General features: G+C 36.1%; 1 protein-coding gene across 1 annotated transcript in view; it reads left to right on the top strand.

Moving 5' to 3' along the window:
* The window catches only part of USH1C (USH1 protein network component harmonin), a gene marked incomplete at both ends in the record, with an annotated part of 41,443 nt that overhangs the window by 16,257 nt on the left and 7,101 nt on the right, over window positions 1-18,085 (top strand). Inside the window, 7 exons of the mRNA XM_084288302.1 lie at window positions 913-997; window positions 1,411-1,470; window positions 1,751-1,807; window positions 2,943-3,085; window positions 3,699-3,764; window positions 5,048-5,172; window positions 5,576-5,652. Of these exons, the coding sequence (XP_084144428.1) occupies window positions 913-997; window positions 1,411-1,470; window positions 1,751-1,807; window positions 2,943-3,085; window positions 3,699-3,764; window positions 5,048-5,172; window positions 5,576-5,652 (613 nt within the window). The remainder of the gene's footprint in view (window positions 1-912; window positions 998-1,410; window positions 1,471-1,750; window positions 1,808-2,942; window positions 3,086-3,698; window positions 3,765-5,047; window positions 5,173-5,575; window positions 5,653-18,085) is intronic.

The following is an 18,085-nucleotide window of genomic DNA, read 5'->3' as shown; positions in this document are numbered from 1 at the left end:
ATTAGACGAGGTATAATACCTGTGTCCCAAGTTCTGACTTAAAATCAAAACAGTTCTCTATAATCTTGCTCTTATTGTTAAATTTGGGTTACATAACACAAGTTGTGTCATGGAACTGGACCTTTTAAATGCTTTTAAATTTTAAGTGCTGCTCTGTGACATAGCAGGCTCCAGCACTACCTGTAGTTAGATTGATTCCCTGAACTTAGACTGCTTCCTGTGAAACTTTTCTGAACTGAAAGACCATTGCCCATCTATATCCATTTCCTAAAATGAATATTGAATTTTCAACATTTTTAGAAATATGAACAGATATTTCTCAGACTCGTGTCCTTGCATCTAGTTATGGAGGCTTTCTTAGACATGTAGGTATATTCAGTAAATTAGCAAGAAATTAGCAAGATGGGACTGAACAGAATATTTTCTAAAGCAAGTTTTCTTTCTTATTGTGTGGAAGGTGTCAAGTTTAAAAATATATTTACAAACCTGTAAGGGTGATTCTGTATCACCTGCTGGATATATTACCCTCACAAATAATTGCTGTTGGCAGTCAGCATAGGTTGCATCTCAGTGTTTCCTCGCTAGATGCTGGACCCTGATTGCACCATCCTTTTTGCTTCTAAATACATAATGAATTGCAGTTCATAACTATGCAAGAAATTACTAATTCATCATTGTATTACATGCTGGCTTTTCAATACCACTAGTGTCCCAGGAACTTGGTGTAGGTCAGTGTACTATGTTAGTTCCAGCATTTAAACCAGTATTTACAAGCTTGGATAATTTTCTTTTAGGTTTTAACAGTCTAAGGTCAAGCCTTCTTGCTTACTTTGTATTAGTGTGTAAATATTATGTATAAATATGTGTTTTTTGTTTGTTTGTGTTTGTTTGTTTGTTTTAATCTTACACCAGTATTTCCAGTGGTCCAACACAAAAACCAGGCATTTTTATCAGCAACGTTAAGCCAGGTTCTCTTTCAGCAGAGGTGGGCTTAGAGGTATGTATGCCACGTTCCAAGGTAAGTACTACAAGGAAATCTTATTTGGCATTTATGTCTTCAGGTTTTCTGGATCACTGTAGTATCACTAGCTGTGATTTCCTTCCATAACAAAGAAATGTTGTGTATTACATTTCCAGTCAAGAAAGTTCCCTACATTTTAACAAAAAGATGACTTCTAGGGTCAAACCAATATTCCACCCAGTTCAGTATTTGATTTCAAATAGTGGCGGTAAGAAATGCCTATGGGAGGACATGCAAACCTGGCCAGTTTTCCCCTTATACCCTGCCAGTGCTGGTAATTATTGTATTGAGAATGTTAGATAGAGTTCCTCTCTCTCTCTCCCCCCCAAATCTGGTTAGTATATGTATTAATTCAGCATCTATACTAAAATATGGATTAACTCCTTTAGGTTGGTGATCAGATTGTCGAAGTAAATGGAGTGGACTTTTCTAATGTGGACCATAAAGAGGTAAGAAATGAGAATTCCTAATTCCATGAATACATAGCTGTCAGTTTTTAAGCTTCTATCCAATTTCCCTGGCTGCAAAAACATGTTTTGATACTGGGCTACTTAACCTAAGAGTGTATCGAACATGAGAATCTGGAGATCTGAACTGCTACCATCTTTTTTTCAGTTCATGTAGGTCTCTTGGTAATTCCAGCCTTGACAACCAGCATGGTTCATTGTTTGTATACAGGATGTTTATCACTAAATGCAGACTGATTTTTTGATTTGTTTCAATTTGCAGGCTGTCAGAGTGCTCAAAAGCAGCCGTACTTTGACTATCTCTGTGGTAGCAGGCGCCGTAAGTAGTATAGTTGCAAAAGCACAATGTTTGTGAAAACAACTATATGGGCAAATAAATAGTAAAAATAAATAAAATGTAAAGCTGCATTTCATTATAATGTTTACGCTGCCAAATTCCATCAAACCAAGGTAGTTCAGAGTGGCTTTTCATTATTTCATTGATATGATATTCTACACAGATATGTTAACAGAAATTAGAAAAGGTGGGAACTGCTCCAGTGTTTACCACTGGCATCCTTAAAATGGTTAATTGTTGCTTTGGGACTCCTCTGCTCCACCCTACTTTACCTCATTTGCTTCTCCTTTCCTCAGTACACATTTCTGTACTGAAGAAGGGATTGTAATAGAAAAACTGTTTGTTTCTTTACTCCTGTTTACTGGTCAAGCAAAGACCTTAATGCAAAGGCATTCTTCACTGCCTGCTTTTGTTCAAGAGCTCTATACTTTGATTCTCAGAGATGTGAAAAATTCTGCCTTCATAATTAATGGGATTTTAGTTTCAGTAATGAAATCTAGGTAGATGTTTTCAAAATGTTCCACAAGCAGTAGCACTGAAATATCTTCCCTGAATAGAAAATAGGGCTGGTGTCTTCACTATACAGCAAATTAAATAGAAACAAAAACAACTGAAACACATCAGCTAATATAATCTTTTGCAATCTACATTCCCAGTTTTCATCTTTCCTAAATGATGGTGCTCTTCCACAGCAGCCAGGCACAGGAGCATTAAAACACAGTGATTGTGTAGTTGTCTTCACCATCAGGATTCATTCAATGTGCTGCTCTCTAGCATTGAATTGCTCAGTTAGGTTCCAAGAAAGCAGAATGTGGAGTTTGTGCTGGGTAACATACTGGGAGTGTCTTTGGCTTGACCACTACACTACTGTTGATTTTAGTGGTTGCTTGCCTCTTCTAAGGTGTTTAGCACATCATAAATTGGAACAAAACTGGAGTTTCTCTTTGGAGTAAAATTACCAGGTCTTTTGGGGGTCTTTCACAAAGCATTCCTCACTGAAAGTTATGTGAGGAAATGACAGATGTGCTGTTACATAATTGGTTTTGAATTATTCCCCAGAAAAACAATGTTAATGAGACTCTTTCGTGACTGATTTGTGTTGGGGTGCTGATCGCAGGGAAAAGAGCTGTTTATGACTGAAGACGAGAGGCAGAGGGAGGCACGTCTTCGTGAGCAGGAACGCCAGGAGTTGATGCATCAGAAGCGGCTTGCGCTGGAAACCAACAAAATCATCAAAGAGCAGCAAGAGAAAGAGAGATTGTAAGGACTCTGTAGGAGGGTCTGAAAAATGTAGCTTGGATTTGAAAAGGGCTTGTAAGACAGGAATAATTTTAAGGAGATTCCCAACTTAGATTAAGTTACGCTTGCTTTTGTGGAGTCTCTGCTCATAATTACTTATCCCCTTGATGTTCTGGGTTTTCCAAACCAACATTATTCAAATGCATGTCTTCAGCAGGAGAGTCACTCAAGAATCACTGTTCCCTGACTTTCATACCCCTATGGTTTAATGTGATATTTTGTATTTTCTTTGTGACATTCCCCCGTCCTTTATTTTTAGCGGAACAGTTACAAATTCATACTCTCACAATAACATGCTGTGGAACTGTCTCAGAAGGAGATAGTGACTCACAGAGTTGCAGAGATATCCTTCTTAAGCAGATGGTCTTGAATGTCCTCAGGTTTTAAATAATAGCATGTTGAACTCTTGGTATCTTAAAGAAGACTTTTTAAAGAAGCTTTTTTTTTTTTTTTTTTTTTTCTAATGTGCATGTGTTTACTGTTTGTATATTAACTATATGCTGACACACTTTGTGGAAGTTCTTACTCAGAAAATATTATTTGTATTGTGATGTCCTAATTCATGATGTTATAGAAGAAAAATGGAGATTTCCCAGAAGGCTGCAGAGGAAGAAGAAAGATATCGCAGAGAAATTGCACAGTAAGTAACAACCTACATAGGCAATATGCTGCCCCAAAGAATAGAGTGTTTATGTATGTGCTTCTGTCTGAAAACATTCTCCATATGCTTTTCTAATAAATTTGTATATTTAGCTAAGCATAGGGCCCAGTGCATCCTGGAAGTGTACCACAGAGTTGCAGAATAGGAAACGTATCTGAAAAGCAGCACCTGGAAAACACAAGGGTTATGGTGATGATAAATTCAAAGTCAGCTTGAAGTTGAATGTTTATTTTTTAGAGTATGTTATAGTGTGTATATAGTATAGTTAAATAGTATGTACAGAGTAATTTAAGATTTAAGAAATTCTGTGTCTCTGAATTTGTTTGCTCTACTGGCCGCTACATGTAATTTTAAGAGAAAAGAAGAAATGTGTCCTGGAAGGAAACACATCAAGGACGAAACAGAAAAACAGAAGAATAACTAAAGGGATGGAAAATATGCATATGCTTAGGCACTTAATGACATATCCACTTAGTTTATATTTAAAAAAAAAAAAAAAAAAAAAAAAAGCTTGTTCAGTCTGTGAGAGGTACACAGTGTAGTAATAGTCTTTTCAGATTATCATAGTTCTAAAAACCAAAGCTGAGTAGATTTAGGCTAAACTAAGGCTTATGTTTTTAGCATGTGATATTAGTTGTCTTGAGTAGAAATTTTACTCATAAATTTTTAAGTAAGCTTTTGCTTTTTGAGGAGAGATTTAATTAAGTGTTGCATTGAAAACAGTAAGTTTTATAACCTATCCTATCCAGGAAATCAGATTTTTATTAAATAGTGCTTTGACCACGTGTGGATATTTTTAAAATTTATCTTAGCTAAACTAGGGATTAACAAGAAAATCCTGGCATAAATAGTTGTATATACCTCTAAGACCTGGTATATTTTGGCACCATATGTCAATATACCAGTTCAAGACTAGCTAGAGCCAAGAATAGGCCTTAGGCCACTTAAAAGGCCACTTAAAGGCACCATATGTGAAGCTCCAAGATAATAGGTTACATGGCAGTATAGTTGTGACATACCCAGGATTTTCTGAATTTTCCTTCAGACTGCCCTTTTTTTGATCGTGGTGCTTTTCTAGATACTTTCTGGGTAATTGTCAGTAAAATGACACTTCATGAAAGGAACATGGTTTGGGAGAAGGGCATTTTATGATTCTTTATCTTAAATAATAAAATAATTAAAAGTAAATAATTGTAATGATTTTACATTAATGTTGTTATTTCTATACTTAGAATTTGTAACTGCATTTTTTTTCCTTACAGGATAACAGCAGAGGAAGAAAAATTTAAAAAGGAGTGGGAAGAAGACTGGGGGCCTAAAGAGCCTCCCAAATCTCTAAAAACTGTGACTGCAGAAGTGCACTCTGCCCCTCATTCTAAACACAAAAGTAAGTAATTGATTTCAGTCTGCTTCTTTGGTATTTATTTCAGACACAACATCAATGATCTGTATGGAATATATCACTATTTTATGTCCAAGCCAGCTAGAGATGATTTAATGATTGTCAACACTGGAAGTGTGTGATAAATGTATGTAATGGCTCTTACCAGGTACCTGGCTCACAACATCTACACCTGCTCTAACTGATGCTTTTTGACATGAAAGTTGGAAGTTGATTTGATTTAAGCAGGACCTCCATTCTTTTCAATTATGTGGAAAAATATCACATTACTAACTTCTTTTATTTCATGGAAACTCCCAGTCACACATTGCGGATCTCTATTTCATGGAAACCTCCAGTTGGACTGTCGTTTCTATCTCCTCACTCCTTTCCTCCTTTGTTTCTCTAGAAGATTTAAAGGGAGTTGCATATGACCAACTTGACACAGATGACACCGATGAAGTGACCATGAAGCAGGACAAAAAGGTTTGCCGCTCAGCCTTAACTTCCTATCCTGATTTAGATCCTTCCTGTGTTTCACTTCCTCCTGACAGTCAGTCTTGACACTGAACCTATCATTTGTATTTGCTGGGACAATGCGTGATCCTTTGGTAAATGATGAAATGTTACGATACTGTTGTTGTCACTGCATTCTAGAGATACCTCGACAAGAATACAAAACATGTCAATCCTAAGAATGATGGATTATACTTAGAGTTGTGTGTGTTGTTACTGTTTATTATGTAAAATTATGGTAATGGATTACTTTGTATGATTTTACTTAGCTTATTCTACAGAATGGAGCTTTTTTTTCCTACTCAAATGCCACTGTGTTCTGCCACAAGATTGAATGAGTTTGAATACCTGTTTGATTTTGAGAAGGCTTGTTACAACTAGTGTAAAGTAAGACTGTGACCACAGAGATCTCAGCAATGCATATGTTCTATACGAAGCTTACTTATTGCATTTTTTTTCATTTAACATAAGGTATGTGTATTAGTAAATAAGGATTATTTGTGACTAAGTGTACTAGCATAATTGATCAAGAAGTTATCTAAGATCTTGTCATGTAATATTGAACCTTTGTTGTGCCTTCAAATAAATTTTAATCAGTTGTGTATCAGCAGGGACTGATAGGAACCAGTCCTTGACTGTCCTTGACTTTTCTTCTTTAAAAAAAAAAAAAAAAAAAAAAAAACCTTTTCCTTTACCTTTTTTTAGCTTTTGGATGGTTTTATCGGTATGAAGGAAAATTTCCCACAATTCGCAAGGTACCAAGTTTGATAAATAAACTTGTTTGCTGTGCATTTGAATTTTAATTCCTTTTTTCTTCTGTTTCTCCTCTTCCATTAGAATATACCAGACATTATTTAGAGATAGATGCTTCTTCATTTCATGTGCATAAGTTAAGATGCTTTTTGGAATTTTTTCTTCTGAATACATTGACCTTCTTAAGTCCTGCCAGCTGCAATGGGAATTGTGTGTACTTTGCAGAAGGCGTTCAGCACAAGTGCACAGTGCATTTCTTCTGTTTTCCACAAATCCTCAGAATAATGTTCAAAAGAAAAAAGCCTCAATAAGAGGCAAAAATTCAATGGGAGTGAAGTATGTGGTTCCCAATTATACAAATATCCCAGTGAGAGGAGGGCTGAAGGCAAAAGACTTTCAGGCATGTGCATCACAGACAGTGAGCAAAAACAACAGAAAAGCTTTAAGCTCGATCGAATACCTCTCATCTAAAGAGTTGCCTCTAAAACATTGTGATTTCACATTACTTCAGCTCCAAATAATACTTTATTCCTGCTGTTGCTTTATTCTCTTTATTTCTTTCAGTGCATTTTATAGACTTTTTTATTATTATTTATTATTTTGACCTTAATAGAGCATAGGAAATGTCAGTGTACTCTGATGCCATTTTGTGCTGCTAGTGAATGTAAATCATCCTGGATCTGTAACGTGTAAAACTCAGTACACTTAGGAATTATAGCTGAAAAATATAAATATATATTAAGAAAATTCAGCCTCTTCACACAAATAGGTGATCTTCTCGATGGCTGCTGGCAAACATAGTTTACAGAGCCTCCAAATAACTTTTCATATAGTAATGGAGATCGACCACAGTTTCTGTTGAGCTATACTACACTGTATCGACTAGAAACTTGAAAAGATTAAAAATAAATCTTTTGCTTTTAGAAATGTTTTGAAATATGGAAAAGGTGATTTTTCATCCTACTGCAAATTACTAATCAATTTTTTTCTGTGCACCCACGAAAACCAAAATTTCACTCTCTACTTAAAATGTTTTTGGGAAGTGCACAGAATCCATGGAGAAAATGGATGGAAAGGATGACTCATCCTGTAGTAGCTGAATGCAGTGAATGCAACTAAGATTTGTCTCATAGACGTTGATGTTCTGAAACGTTTTAGCACATGTACTGCTTAGTGAGCAGTACATTAGGTAATTTTCCAAATGTTGATACGTAGCAGGTTGACCTGCTGGGTGTTATGTTTCATAGACAGTCCTAAATGTATCTTATAACTCTTTAGAGGATAAAATGATATTAAAAATTACTACTAAAGTACAAACCAATTAGCTCTGAATAAGACATGCCAGCAGAACGATGCTCAGGTTAAAACATTAGTGTGAAAAGATGAAAGTGTGATAAAAAACTAGAATTATCTCCAAAGATTATTGGTTTTCAATAATAGGAACATTTAACCACAAAGCAATAGAAAGCATATCCCTGAACTCTGTACTACAAAGTTCTAATTACTTTCTTGACTGAGAGGATGACATTTGTAGCTGCCAGGAAAAAATGTTTGCTTTGTTATTAATGTTACACATAGAAGGTGGGAGGAAGACAAATAATGATATGTAAGGTAAAACATGGTCATGCTTTGAATTCCTAAAAACCCCTTGAAAAGCCATTAGCCAATGAAAATGAGCAGAGCAAGATCAAATCTGAATCTTAGCCTCTCTGGGCATTGGCAGGAATTGACAATAGGCGGCCAGCCCCGTTGCCCTTCTGTATTTTTTTCAGTGTAACAAAGAGGACATGGGCTTTTCAACATGAAGTAGGCCCTAATAGTACAAGTTGAAGAAGGTAGCTGAAATGTGACATCATTGAAGTAGAAATAGGGAGCAGGATGTATTTCAGAAACAACAGGAACACGTGCTCCTAAAAGACTATGAAGAAGTTTTGCCATGTGCTTGCATTAGACATGTAAAATTTTAGAGTTGCGTTGCACTATATTAGGTATGCGCATGATTAGATTTTATGTTTGGTCTTCATGATGCAGGGTTCTTTCCTGGGAGCAATTTAGTTGCTCCACTGATCAAAGCCTTTCCTTTCCATCTAATTTTTTGCATGAAGGCATGCAATGCTGTGTTTAGAATGTATGCAGCATGAAGGTTTTTTAATCATAGAATGGTCACATCTGTGTATACATGAGCATCTGTCACATGAAAGCGGTCAGTCTTGTATTAATGTAAAAGTGACTGAACGGAGAGATGATAAATGAAGATCTAACCAAAACTATTTGACTATTTGAAGTTTTTTAGTGGATCTATCTGCCCTACTGTTGTAGCTTTGCAGAGGAAAAGTTGAACTGTCTGATCTTGTATAACTTAAATGACTGTGTACAAGCCTTCCAAATAAGGTTGAAATTCCAGCAAATTGCTGGGGAAATTGAGTTAAGATTTGCTTCTAAAAGACTGGCCCCATACTTGCAGTGTAATTCAATTTGCAAGGCAGGCACTCATGTACTGAGCTTGAAGTTTGCTGTGTTTTTAGTTTACGTAAAAATTTAATTTAAGAAAAAAAAAAAATTCCCAGAAAGGGAAAGAGCAAAAGAAGTCAAAAAGTGACACTTTTTGTGAACAAAAGAAGAATAAAAAGGAAATGGAGTTTGAGCAAAGACTTGCCAAGGAAAAGGAAGGAATGCTGGAGAAGGAAAAGCAACTGAAAATAAATCGTCTTGTGCAGGAGGTATGTTGTATTCTCCTATTAAGTGAAAAATTCTATTGAAAGAAAATGAGCTGCCTCTTCAGTGGAAGTATCTGAGTAGGACATTCATTTAATTATGTCAAAGATGATAAAGAGTAGAAAAAAATGCATTTCTTGGGAACAGAGTTTTTGAAATGTTTGTTGCTGTCGTCAATTTTTGTCTGAGTGAGGAAACTTTTTATTGAGTGTCTGTGTGTAGTGATGAGCCTAACAAAAGACAGCGTAAGAGGAAATCATTCTTAAAAGCGCAATTAATTCTTAAAATAATTTAAATAGTATCTCATACTCTTGAAACATTTGTATTGTAACTATACCTCTAATCTCTTTTTGTGAACTGATGATGTGGTTAAGGTATCTGAAACGGAACGAGAAGACCTGGAAGAATCAGAAAAGGTGCAGCATTGGGTGGAAAGACTTTGTCAGACACGGTTAGAACAGATTTCCTCTGTGGAGAATGAGTCTCCTGAGGTAAAACATAAAAATAATAATAAAAAAAAAAAAAAAAAAATTAAAAAGTTGGCTTTTCTATATATTGTGTGATCTCAAAGTAACTCACTAGTTTTCTTTTAAAAACAACAGCTTTTACTGGACGGAACTGAGCCAAAACCTGTCTTCCTCTTTCCTCCTCAGGCCTCATTTTAAGATGGAGGGGAAAAATAAAAAACAACTTTTCAGCAATTATGTTTCCATAGTTTACAGGGATGATGTTGTTTGATAAAGGTCACTATGCTAGTGTTTTTAGTTTGTCCATCTGAGTATGTTATCACCACAAAATTAACAACTTCATCAGTTTGTGAGCACTGTTTGGGCTTGGTGGGACGTGCCACCAAACAAGCTAGAATTCCCAGCTGTGTTTTTTCAGTGCTATATGCAAATAAGAACATTACTAATGATGAGTTCTTGAATGCCTGCTTGTATTGCATGCAATCATAACTAATAAAGGGACAGGTTAATTGAGTGATAAGGGGGGGAAAAAAGTCCCAAAGAATATGAGGTTTTCTGTTTGTTTGTTTGTTTTGTTTTTATTTTGTGTTTCAAATAGTCCCCTCAAATGAAGGAAGTGGAATATAGTGATTGAGCTTTAGAGCCATGTGACTCTACATGTGGAGAGAGGCTTTCCCACTGTCCTGCATTGGCTTTCTTCCAAGCACAGTTGCTTCCAAGAGGAACACTGCAATCTGCTGAATTCCCCCATGACCCCCAAGCAATTGTAACCACAAAGGGGACCTTTTGGGAACACTCTTGGACAAATTTCCTTCAGGTCAATAGGGAGCAGCCCTGAAAAAGCAGATGGTCCTGTGTTCTTCCTGGCCTTAGGCTTCGATCTATTTGGTTCTTCAGTGCAGGTCCCCAGGACAGTGAAATGTTAATGGTGATTTTTTTCTCACTGCTTAACTTTGTCTGCCTGGGTTCTACCAGATCTTTGTCCTTCTTGAGAAGGAAGAGATAATATTGTAAATTAAAGTCATTGGTCAGAGCTCTACCTTGATTTGAGACAAACACTGTATTTGCTCCATCAATTCTTCTTTATATTACATATTTTTCAATTACAATTCTGCTACAAAACTATCCAAGCAGTTAAACATGAAGTAAAACATACAGATGGAGTGCTCCTGAGGGGTAAATGCGACTAGACTACCTTTGGGCCTGATCTGCATCTTGGGTACAACAGCACTCCAGATCTGTTGAGCTCTCCCAAAGAAATGTGTATGCTTTTTAATACCAAAGGGTGAGTATGACAGATGACACCTCAATGTCAGCAGAGAGATCCACTCGGGGGAAGCATTGTCAGATGAGACTAAGATGCGTGTATCTGTAGAACAGCTCATCTTCAATATTTCCCAAGCTGAGTCTACACAATAGCAAATGAGAGACTGTCAATCAGATTTTATTAAATACCTAAGTCTGATCACCGATAGGCATCTAAAGACAAATGTTAGCAACTCTAATATGTACAACTCTAATCTGTACAACCCTTCCTTAGCCCTGCAGACACTTTCTCCTAACTTTTTTTGGGGGTGAGCTACTTGTTCTGCTCAAACTGTGGAGTTTGCTAGCCTCACTGTGAGTCTGGTGTTAACAGAAATTATAAGGTTCAGACCCTCCTGACAATCTGAACTCCATAGCACCAAAAACTGTATTTGGTAACTGCTTAAATTTACTTCCCCCTCTTAAATTTACTTCTCCCTCTCCTCTTAAGATCAGGTTATGATTATTGCAGACTGATGCCCTTTCCTCTCCTTTCATAGGAAAACTTTTAAATATATTCTGTGTGCAAGAAGGCAAGAGCTTTTGGTGCAGGAGCAGTTGGGTTGAGTGTTGTTCTAGGATTTGCCATTAATTTCTTCAAAGCTATTGCAGGCAGATGAACTGTTAAGGCAGATTTCTGTTCTCTTGAGAGCAGTTGGCAAGTGGACGTCCTTCGGCATCTCCCTCTGCCCCATCAATGCGGCGGTTTGCCGGGGGCCTGCAGCTTCATACCACGGATCTTGATGACATAAACTTAGATGAAGTTGACAAACAAGTGGCAGCACCTCCACCCCCACCAGCTGTTACTCCAGTATCACCAGGTCATCCACTTCCCACATCCAGTGTTCCACTTCCAAGAGGTCCAGCGCTGGCAGTACCACCAGCTTCCCAGGTGACCTCACTGTGTTTGGATGCATGTGCCTCTACCCTTCCCCTGCCTGGCATCCCTTCCCTGCTCCATCACTCACTTGGTCAACTGGATCTACCCATCTGCCATATGCATTATTAAAAGGAGGGTTTCCTTATTCCCTACTTACTGAATGCACTTCAGAGGCAGTTTTATTAATACTTCTAATTCAAGTCCAGAGGGGTTGGCTCTATCCTCCCTGCATGCGTTGCAACCCCACCACATGCAAGTATCTTTGGCAGAATGTATTGGTTAAAAAGACTATTTGGACTTGCATGTCCCATTCTACCCCCTCCCCCCCAAAAAAAAATAAAAAATAAAAAAACAATGGTTATGCAGCAAATCTGACTCATACTTAAATTTGAGAAAATTATCTTTGTGGTGAAAAATCGTTATTGTGAAAGTGTTTTAAATGTTATCAAATAGCTTTGCTGGGTGAAAAGATTGGACCAAGGAAATCAGGTGGAAATCACAAGCACAAACTTTTAAAAGCTAAACACAAAATATCAGTACAATACTTTTAATTGAACTAGTGTTACTAATCTGCAATTCAGGTTTGCTGAGTTTTTATTGACACAAGAGTTTTGGATTTCTTTGAAAAACACCTTTCTCTGTATTACAGTCTCAGTCCAAAAGAGAATCAAATATAAGAAATCTATTGCCAGATCTTGTTTTAGGAAAGAAATGGCAGCTGCTGCTTCATACTTCCCTTTGCTGAGCACTGTAATGGGATCCATATACTCCAGTTTGTGTAGCAAAATATTCTTATGTTTGTTTCAAACAGCAGAAGATAGTTGCATATGGCAACTTCTTTCCTGCATGTTTTTCTGCATGGGTTGATTGAATGGATTGGATTTAAAAAAAAAAAAAAAAAAATTTTTTTTTGCATGTTTACTTGGAAATACTAGACTTGTCTTTTGCATGATTTTGTTTGTGGTGGGAAAATATATTCAAACTATTCACTTTTTAGGGGAAACTAAAAATTATTTTTGTGAATAATTGCCGTGACATGAACTGTTTATCTTTCCTTATAAACTTAAGTAGACCTCTGATAGTGTTTCATCTTATGTGGTTTATGTGTCTGAAGTACCAATAATATGCTAGCTCTATTGAAATGGAGATTTCAGGTGGCCTTAAAGATAACAGGTTTTCGTAGTTGGTTTAAAAATAAAAATAAATGTCTGTGATTCCACACAAAAGTGTAGAAAACACTAGTATTCAGAGGAGAAATGTTCTCTTAACGCTAACAGAAAATGCTAACATTTGTAGAAGTAATATAGGAACTGCCATACTGGATCTGACCTCAAGCCTATATTCCAATACGTTTCTGAATGTTTTTCATTACCAACTGTTTTAAAGGTAGATAATTGGAGAATAACTAACACAAATATAAAATAATTTTAAAAAAAATAGACTTCAATAATGATAAGCTAGTTTTCACTAAATATAACTAGCAGTGTGTATGAGGAAAGTAAGTTCTTAATAAAGTATTAATACTGAGCCAGAGCTGCTTTGTTTATAAGCAAGTATCAGATGTAGTAGTAAAATCAGGTGGACAATTTCTACTTGCTGCTTTTTAAAAGTCAGTTTTTGACAGAACAGAAACAGTTTATTTGACTTCAGCAGTAAAAGATCTTGTATTTATGCCTGCCAAAGTGAACATTTAAGACTTCTTGTTGTCGTTCCACAAAGAGACTTTTCTAATATTACTCAAAATTGTAAATCTTTATGGTGCTGACCTTTTTTTCTCCCTAGATCATTTTATTTCAAATTCAACTCCTTAACAGATACCTGACAAAAGGAATGAAATTTCTTGTCAAGTATGTTCCTGACAACTAACTATTAAAATATCTGGTGTAAACCGATCTGTTTCTCAAAATTATTGGCAGCTATATGTTGTATCTGAATCCAGTTCTAAGTCTGCTACTGTTTAGGTTGTAAGAAACACCTCCCATGTTGGAAAAGCATCTTCTGTGTCAAGCAGTCCACTGGTATGTCACTTACTGTTAATTATGAATGTAGTTTTATGAACTTCCCATGTAATGCTAATGTAAAGGAAATGTCAAGGTTCCTGCTCTGCATGGCTAATTTATTTCAAATTCAGTACTTGCATTCATATAAGTGGATCCACTGCTGTTTTGTAAGATACCTAATACCAGGTAGTGGAAGCAACTCATAATGGTCTGAAAACTTCATATTTCAACCCTTCGGCCATATGCAGTCAAAGTTTGCATGTTGCATGCTAAGTCCGTATGTTTGAGAGCATAAACATGTAAGCCTTCTTCTGTCAAGACATACAAAGGGAGTTAGACTGACCTTTATTCTAGGTGCTACAAAGTAGGCTTTTTTTTTTTTTTTTTTTTTCTGAGAAGAAGAATCATTTGCTTGATAACTGTTTGCAGTGACTTTGACTCAGGATTGCCAGATGTCAGTTTTCCTCATTCTGAGGCACTCTAGAAGTCTCTCTCTAAATTGTGTGACTGCAGGAGAAAGCATCCAGTCCCAGTGTGACTTGAACAAAGTTGATATCTGTGAACCTTCCTGTTCTTCCGAGATCAAAAAGTTTAACAATGTATTTTGTGCGGGAGAACGTTAATTGAGGGATGTCCACAGGGACTTCCAAAGACCTGGTTCCAAAACTTTTTTTCTTCAATTTGTTGAAACAAACAAAACACACATACACAAACAAAACAACAACAAAAAACCCAACCCCACACATTCCTCTGTTTAAAAAATGGCTTAACCAATTTACTGGAAGTGATTCAAATACTTTCAGAAGATACAGCTTGTACTATATGAATGATATCTGGAACAGATCACATTTCCTATGAGAAACATTGACAGGAGTGTGCTGAGAGTAGCTGGGGTTAAGTCAGAAACTAAACCCACAGGGTTCAGTTTTGAACTCTTTATTTGAATACAACTATGCTTGACGTCAGTGGGAGTTTTGACTGAGTAAGAAGAATGGAATCAGACTCATGGCTAGTACGTGATGCATGGTGAGGTCTCAAATGGCTCTGGATAACTTTACTTTGCAGAGTTGAGAGGAAGTAATTAGCATAGCTAGCCCTTGTTCTTAACTCCAAGCAAGTTATCTTGAAGTTACATATGTGGAAAACTGATCACTACAGTCCTGGTGAATTTCACATTAAAGAAATCCATTTAGACACTGGTTACAGTTTCATTTCAGGTTCACTCTTCTTTCTCTCAGTTTTAGCATTTTCTGCAGTTTCTCATTTAGTTCATTGCCTTTATGGGATAAATGCCAAAAGCAGGGATGAGAATTTTCCATAATCTTGCTGGTGAAGCCAGAGTTTAAGGGGAAAAGGCTACTGTTTGGATGCAAGAGAAATTGTGTTTTCATTTGCTAACTTTGTAAGTCTCTTAGTTAAAATATTTCTGTAAGTCTTTTATTGTTTTAATACCGTTGAATTCATTACCATAAATTATTTATATTGGAGCATCTTGGTGAAATGTTGGTTTTGCATGAATTAAGATGTGAATTGTAATTTTCTTAAATTAACCCCTATAGCAACTTGCTCCAAGTCCACCTACCCAACGACATCCAGGGGTACCAATAGTCTCTAAACCAGTCATGCTGCATCCTGACCCAAACTTTATGGTCAGGCCAACAATCAAATCTGAGGCCCTGGTAAGCCTTTTAGTCCTGGTAAGCCTTTTGGTGTGTGGTTTTGTTTTTCTGAATGCTACAGTACTGTGGGATTCATTGACTTCTGAAAGAAGCCATGCTTGTCTCATTTTCTGCTAGCTGACATTCATTTAGGTTTTCAAGTGATCACTAATGGTAAGTACAAAACAGTGTCTTTCATTCTTTTCATGATACAAAAGTCAATCTAAGCGAGTCTTTGTTCTGGGGTGCCTAACTCTAGAGCAATGTAGAGCCTTACTCTCCCTAGGAGAGTCTGCACATTTTATTTTTTCATTTGTGAGCTGATTTGCATTTTTATAAATCATGGATTCATTTGTCAGAAATGAAATAGTAAAAAGTTTATGATATTGAATTTTTCCTATGTAAATAGTCATTAATGTATTTGAAATGTATCTGTGGATCTCATTCTTTTCTTTCCAGAGAGAAAACTTACATCATTATATCTTATATGAGTATCAATAAACTTGTAATATAAGTTATATGAAGAAACTCATCATGTGGTGTTACTGCAAAGTTGACTTACAGTCGAAATCTTTGTCTTCTTTTTTTTTTCCCATATCTGTTTCAAATGTAAGTGAATAAGAAACTGTTAGGCTAAATATTCTTAGACCAACCATATATAATTTTCAATAATTTTTTTATGAGGGAAGGTGAGCTGTGGCTTCCTGAAAAGAAGGAAATACTCTTCTGGCAGGCAATAACTCCCAAACAACAGCCTGAAAATTCATCTAAGATAACTAATAACTGGTCTGTTAGTTATAGCATTACTCTTAAGTGTAAACATGACTTACTCTTTCCTTCAGTTGTGTACATGGAACTCTCATTTTGATTGTAATGAGTAATTTGTTATCTCTGCAATTTGGAATTTCTTAGAAGAGGAATAAAAAGAGTAAAAATCATAGTCGGCAGTTAATATAACCAAACTTTGGAAAATAAATATCTGATACGCAGGTATTGAATAGTATGGAAAAATTTGGTGAGATGTTTGTGTTTGTCATCAGGTAGTCTTGGTACAAATTGAAATTGTTGCTATTTATTGTCACTGCTTACAATTAGTTTGAAAGACTAGCAATAAGATTCATCTCCACAGGGAAATTTCTTTTGATATGTTATGCATGCACATTTTCCAAACCACAAGACTGCTAAAACGTTTCAGATATCAATCGTCTTGGTCATCTTGGTACCTCACTTGCCTTATGTCGGCTGGAAGATTACAAATTTCACTGGGACGAATATTCTGATAGGATTGAGAGAAACATCAGTCTTTAAATTGTTTTTTTGCAGACCTGTTACCTCTTAACTCCATTTATGACTTAATGCTGTAAAGGTTATTCATTCTGGATGCAGAGGAAGCCACAGCAGTATGTGGAGTAAGACTTTCATTGATGTTATCTGGCATGAATGGCAAAGCTAACTAAGTTTTGGTTCAGAGAACAGGAGAGGATCAATATGATTTAGTGATGGGGCTTTCAGAGAGGCAAAACCAACACGAATACTAATCTCTGCTCTCCCAACTATTGCAAATACCCTGCTGTGTGAATTAGAAGGCTTTGATGCAACTGCTGCTGCTAAAATTTCCCTCCTCTCCTCTTTTGTGGTTGGATACAGCATTTCTGAAAGGAACAATGAATATTTAAACTTTTCTTGCAAGATATGAAATTTGATTATGCAGGACTGCAGTCAAGGAACATGAGACAGATTCTTAAATACTATGCAGTAAAATGTGGTGATCAGAAATTTCAGTTACTGCCAATAGTTATACCATCTGTGCTGAAAAGGAAATCATTTTTTTCTGAGTGGGTGGAGAGGGGCTGAATAGTGTTGTTGGAGACCTTGCCAGACTTGCCCAAACATCCTTCAAGATAAAAACTTGATTCCTAGTTCAGTTGTTAAGTACACGCAGACCACACGTTTGGTATTAATTCATGAGTATGCATGTTTTTCCAAGTAATGGTTATGGATACATGCCACTGATAGAATCATGAATGAAAATGATGGATAGTCATTTGTTTTAAAGGGAGTTGAGTTTGGAAATGTAAACACCATAGTTCAGTCTGTAAGAAGACATTCTTGTAGCAGAAGACTTAAATAAGTTATTAGATACAATGCAGTGTTTTGTGAGGAGGACAGAGTGCTCTGTTTTGTTTCTTTTTGGTTTTCTAGCTTATTTTATTTTTAAAAATCTTTGTAACATGAGGTTCTGTATTTCAAGGGATTGCAAACTATAATACAACCATTTTATACCATTTTATGAATAAACTAAAAAAAAAAAAAAAAGACTTGATATGGGATTAAAATTACTAAAGCCCAATACAATAATTAAAAAAAAAAAAAGTAAATTGCAGCAATAATTGATATACTGAACTTCCTTGTAGTCATCCAAATCAAAAGAAATTGAAGTAAGACCACTCATAAATAAATTAGTCAAATAAATTCAGTAGGATAGTTTTTAGTAGAATGAACCTGTTCCTGTAATTGATATTTAAGTAATTGCTTGTTTCAGAATAAACCCAAATACACATAATCTTTTGGCTCATCAACTTCATAAGGATTTTAGTGTATTATAATTCACCCTTCAGTATAGGA

This window comes from Netta rufina (genome assembly GCF_964035555.1).
Source record: "Netta rufina genome assembly, chromosome: 5".
In the NCBI taxonomy this organism is placed as follows: Eukaryota; Metazoa; Chordata; class Aves; order Anseriformes; family Anatidae; genus Netta; species Netta rufina.
This window is presented reverse-complemented; position numbering and strand designations above follow the sequence as displayed.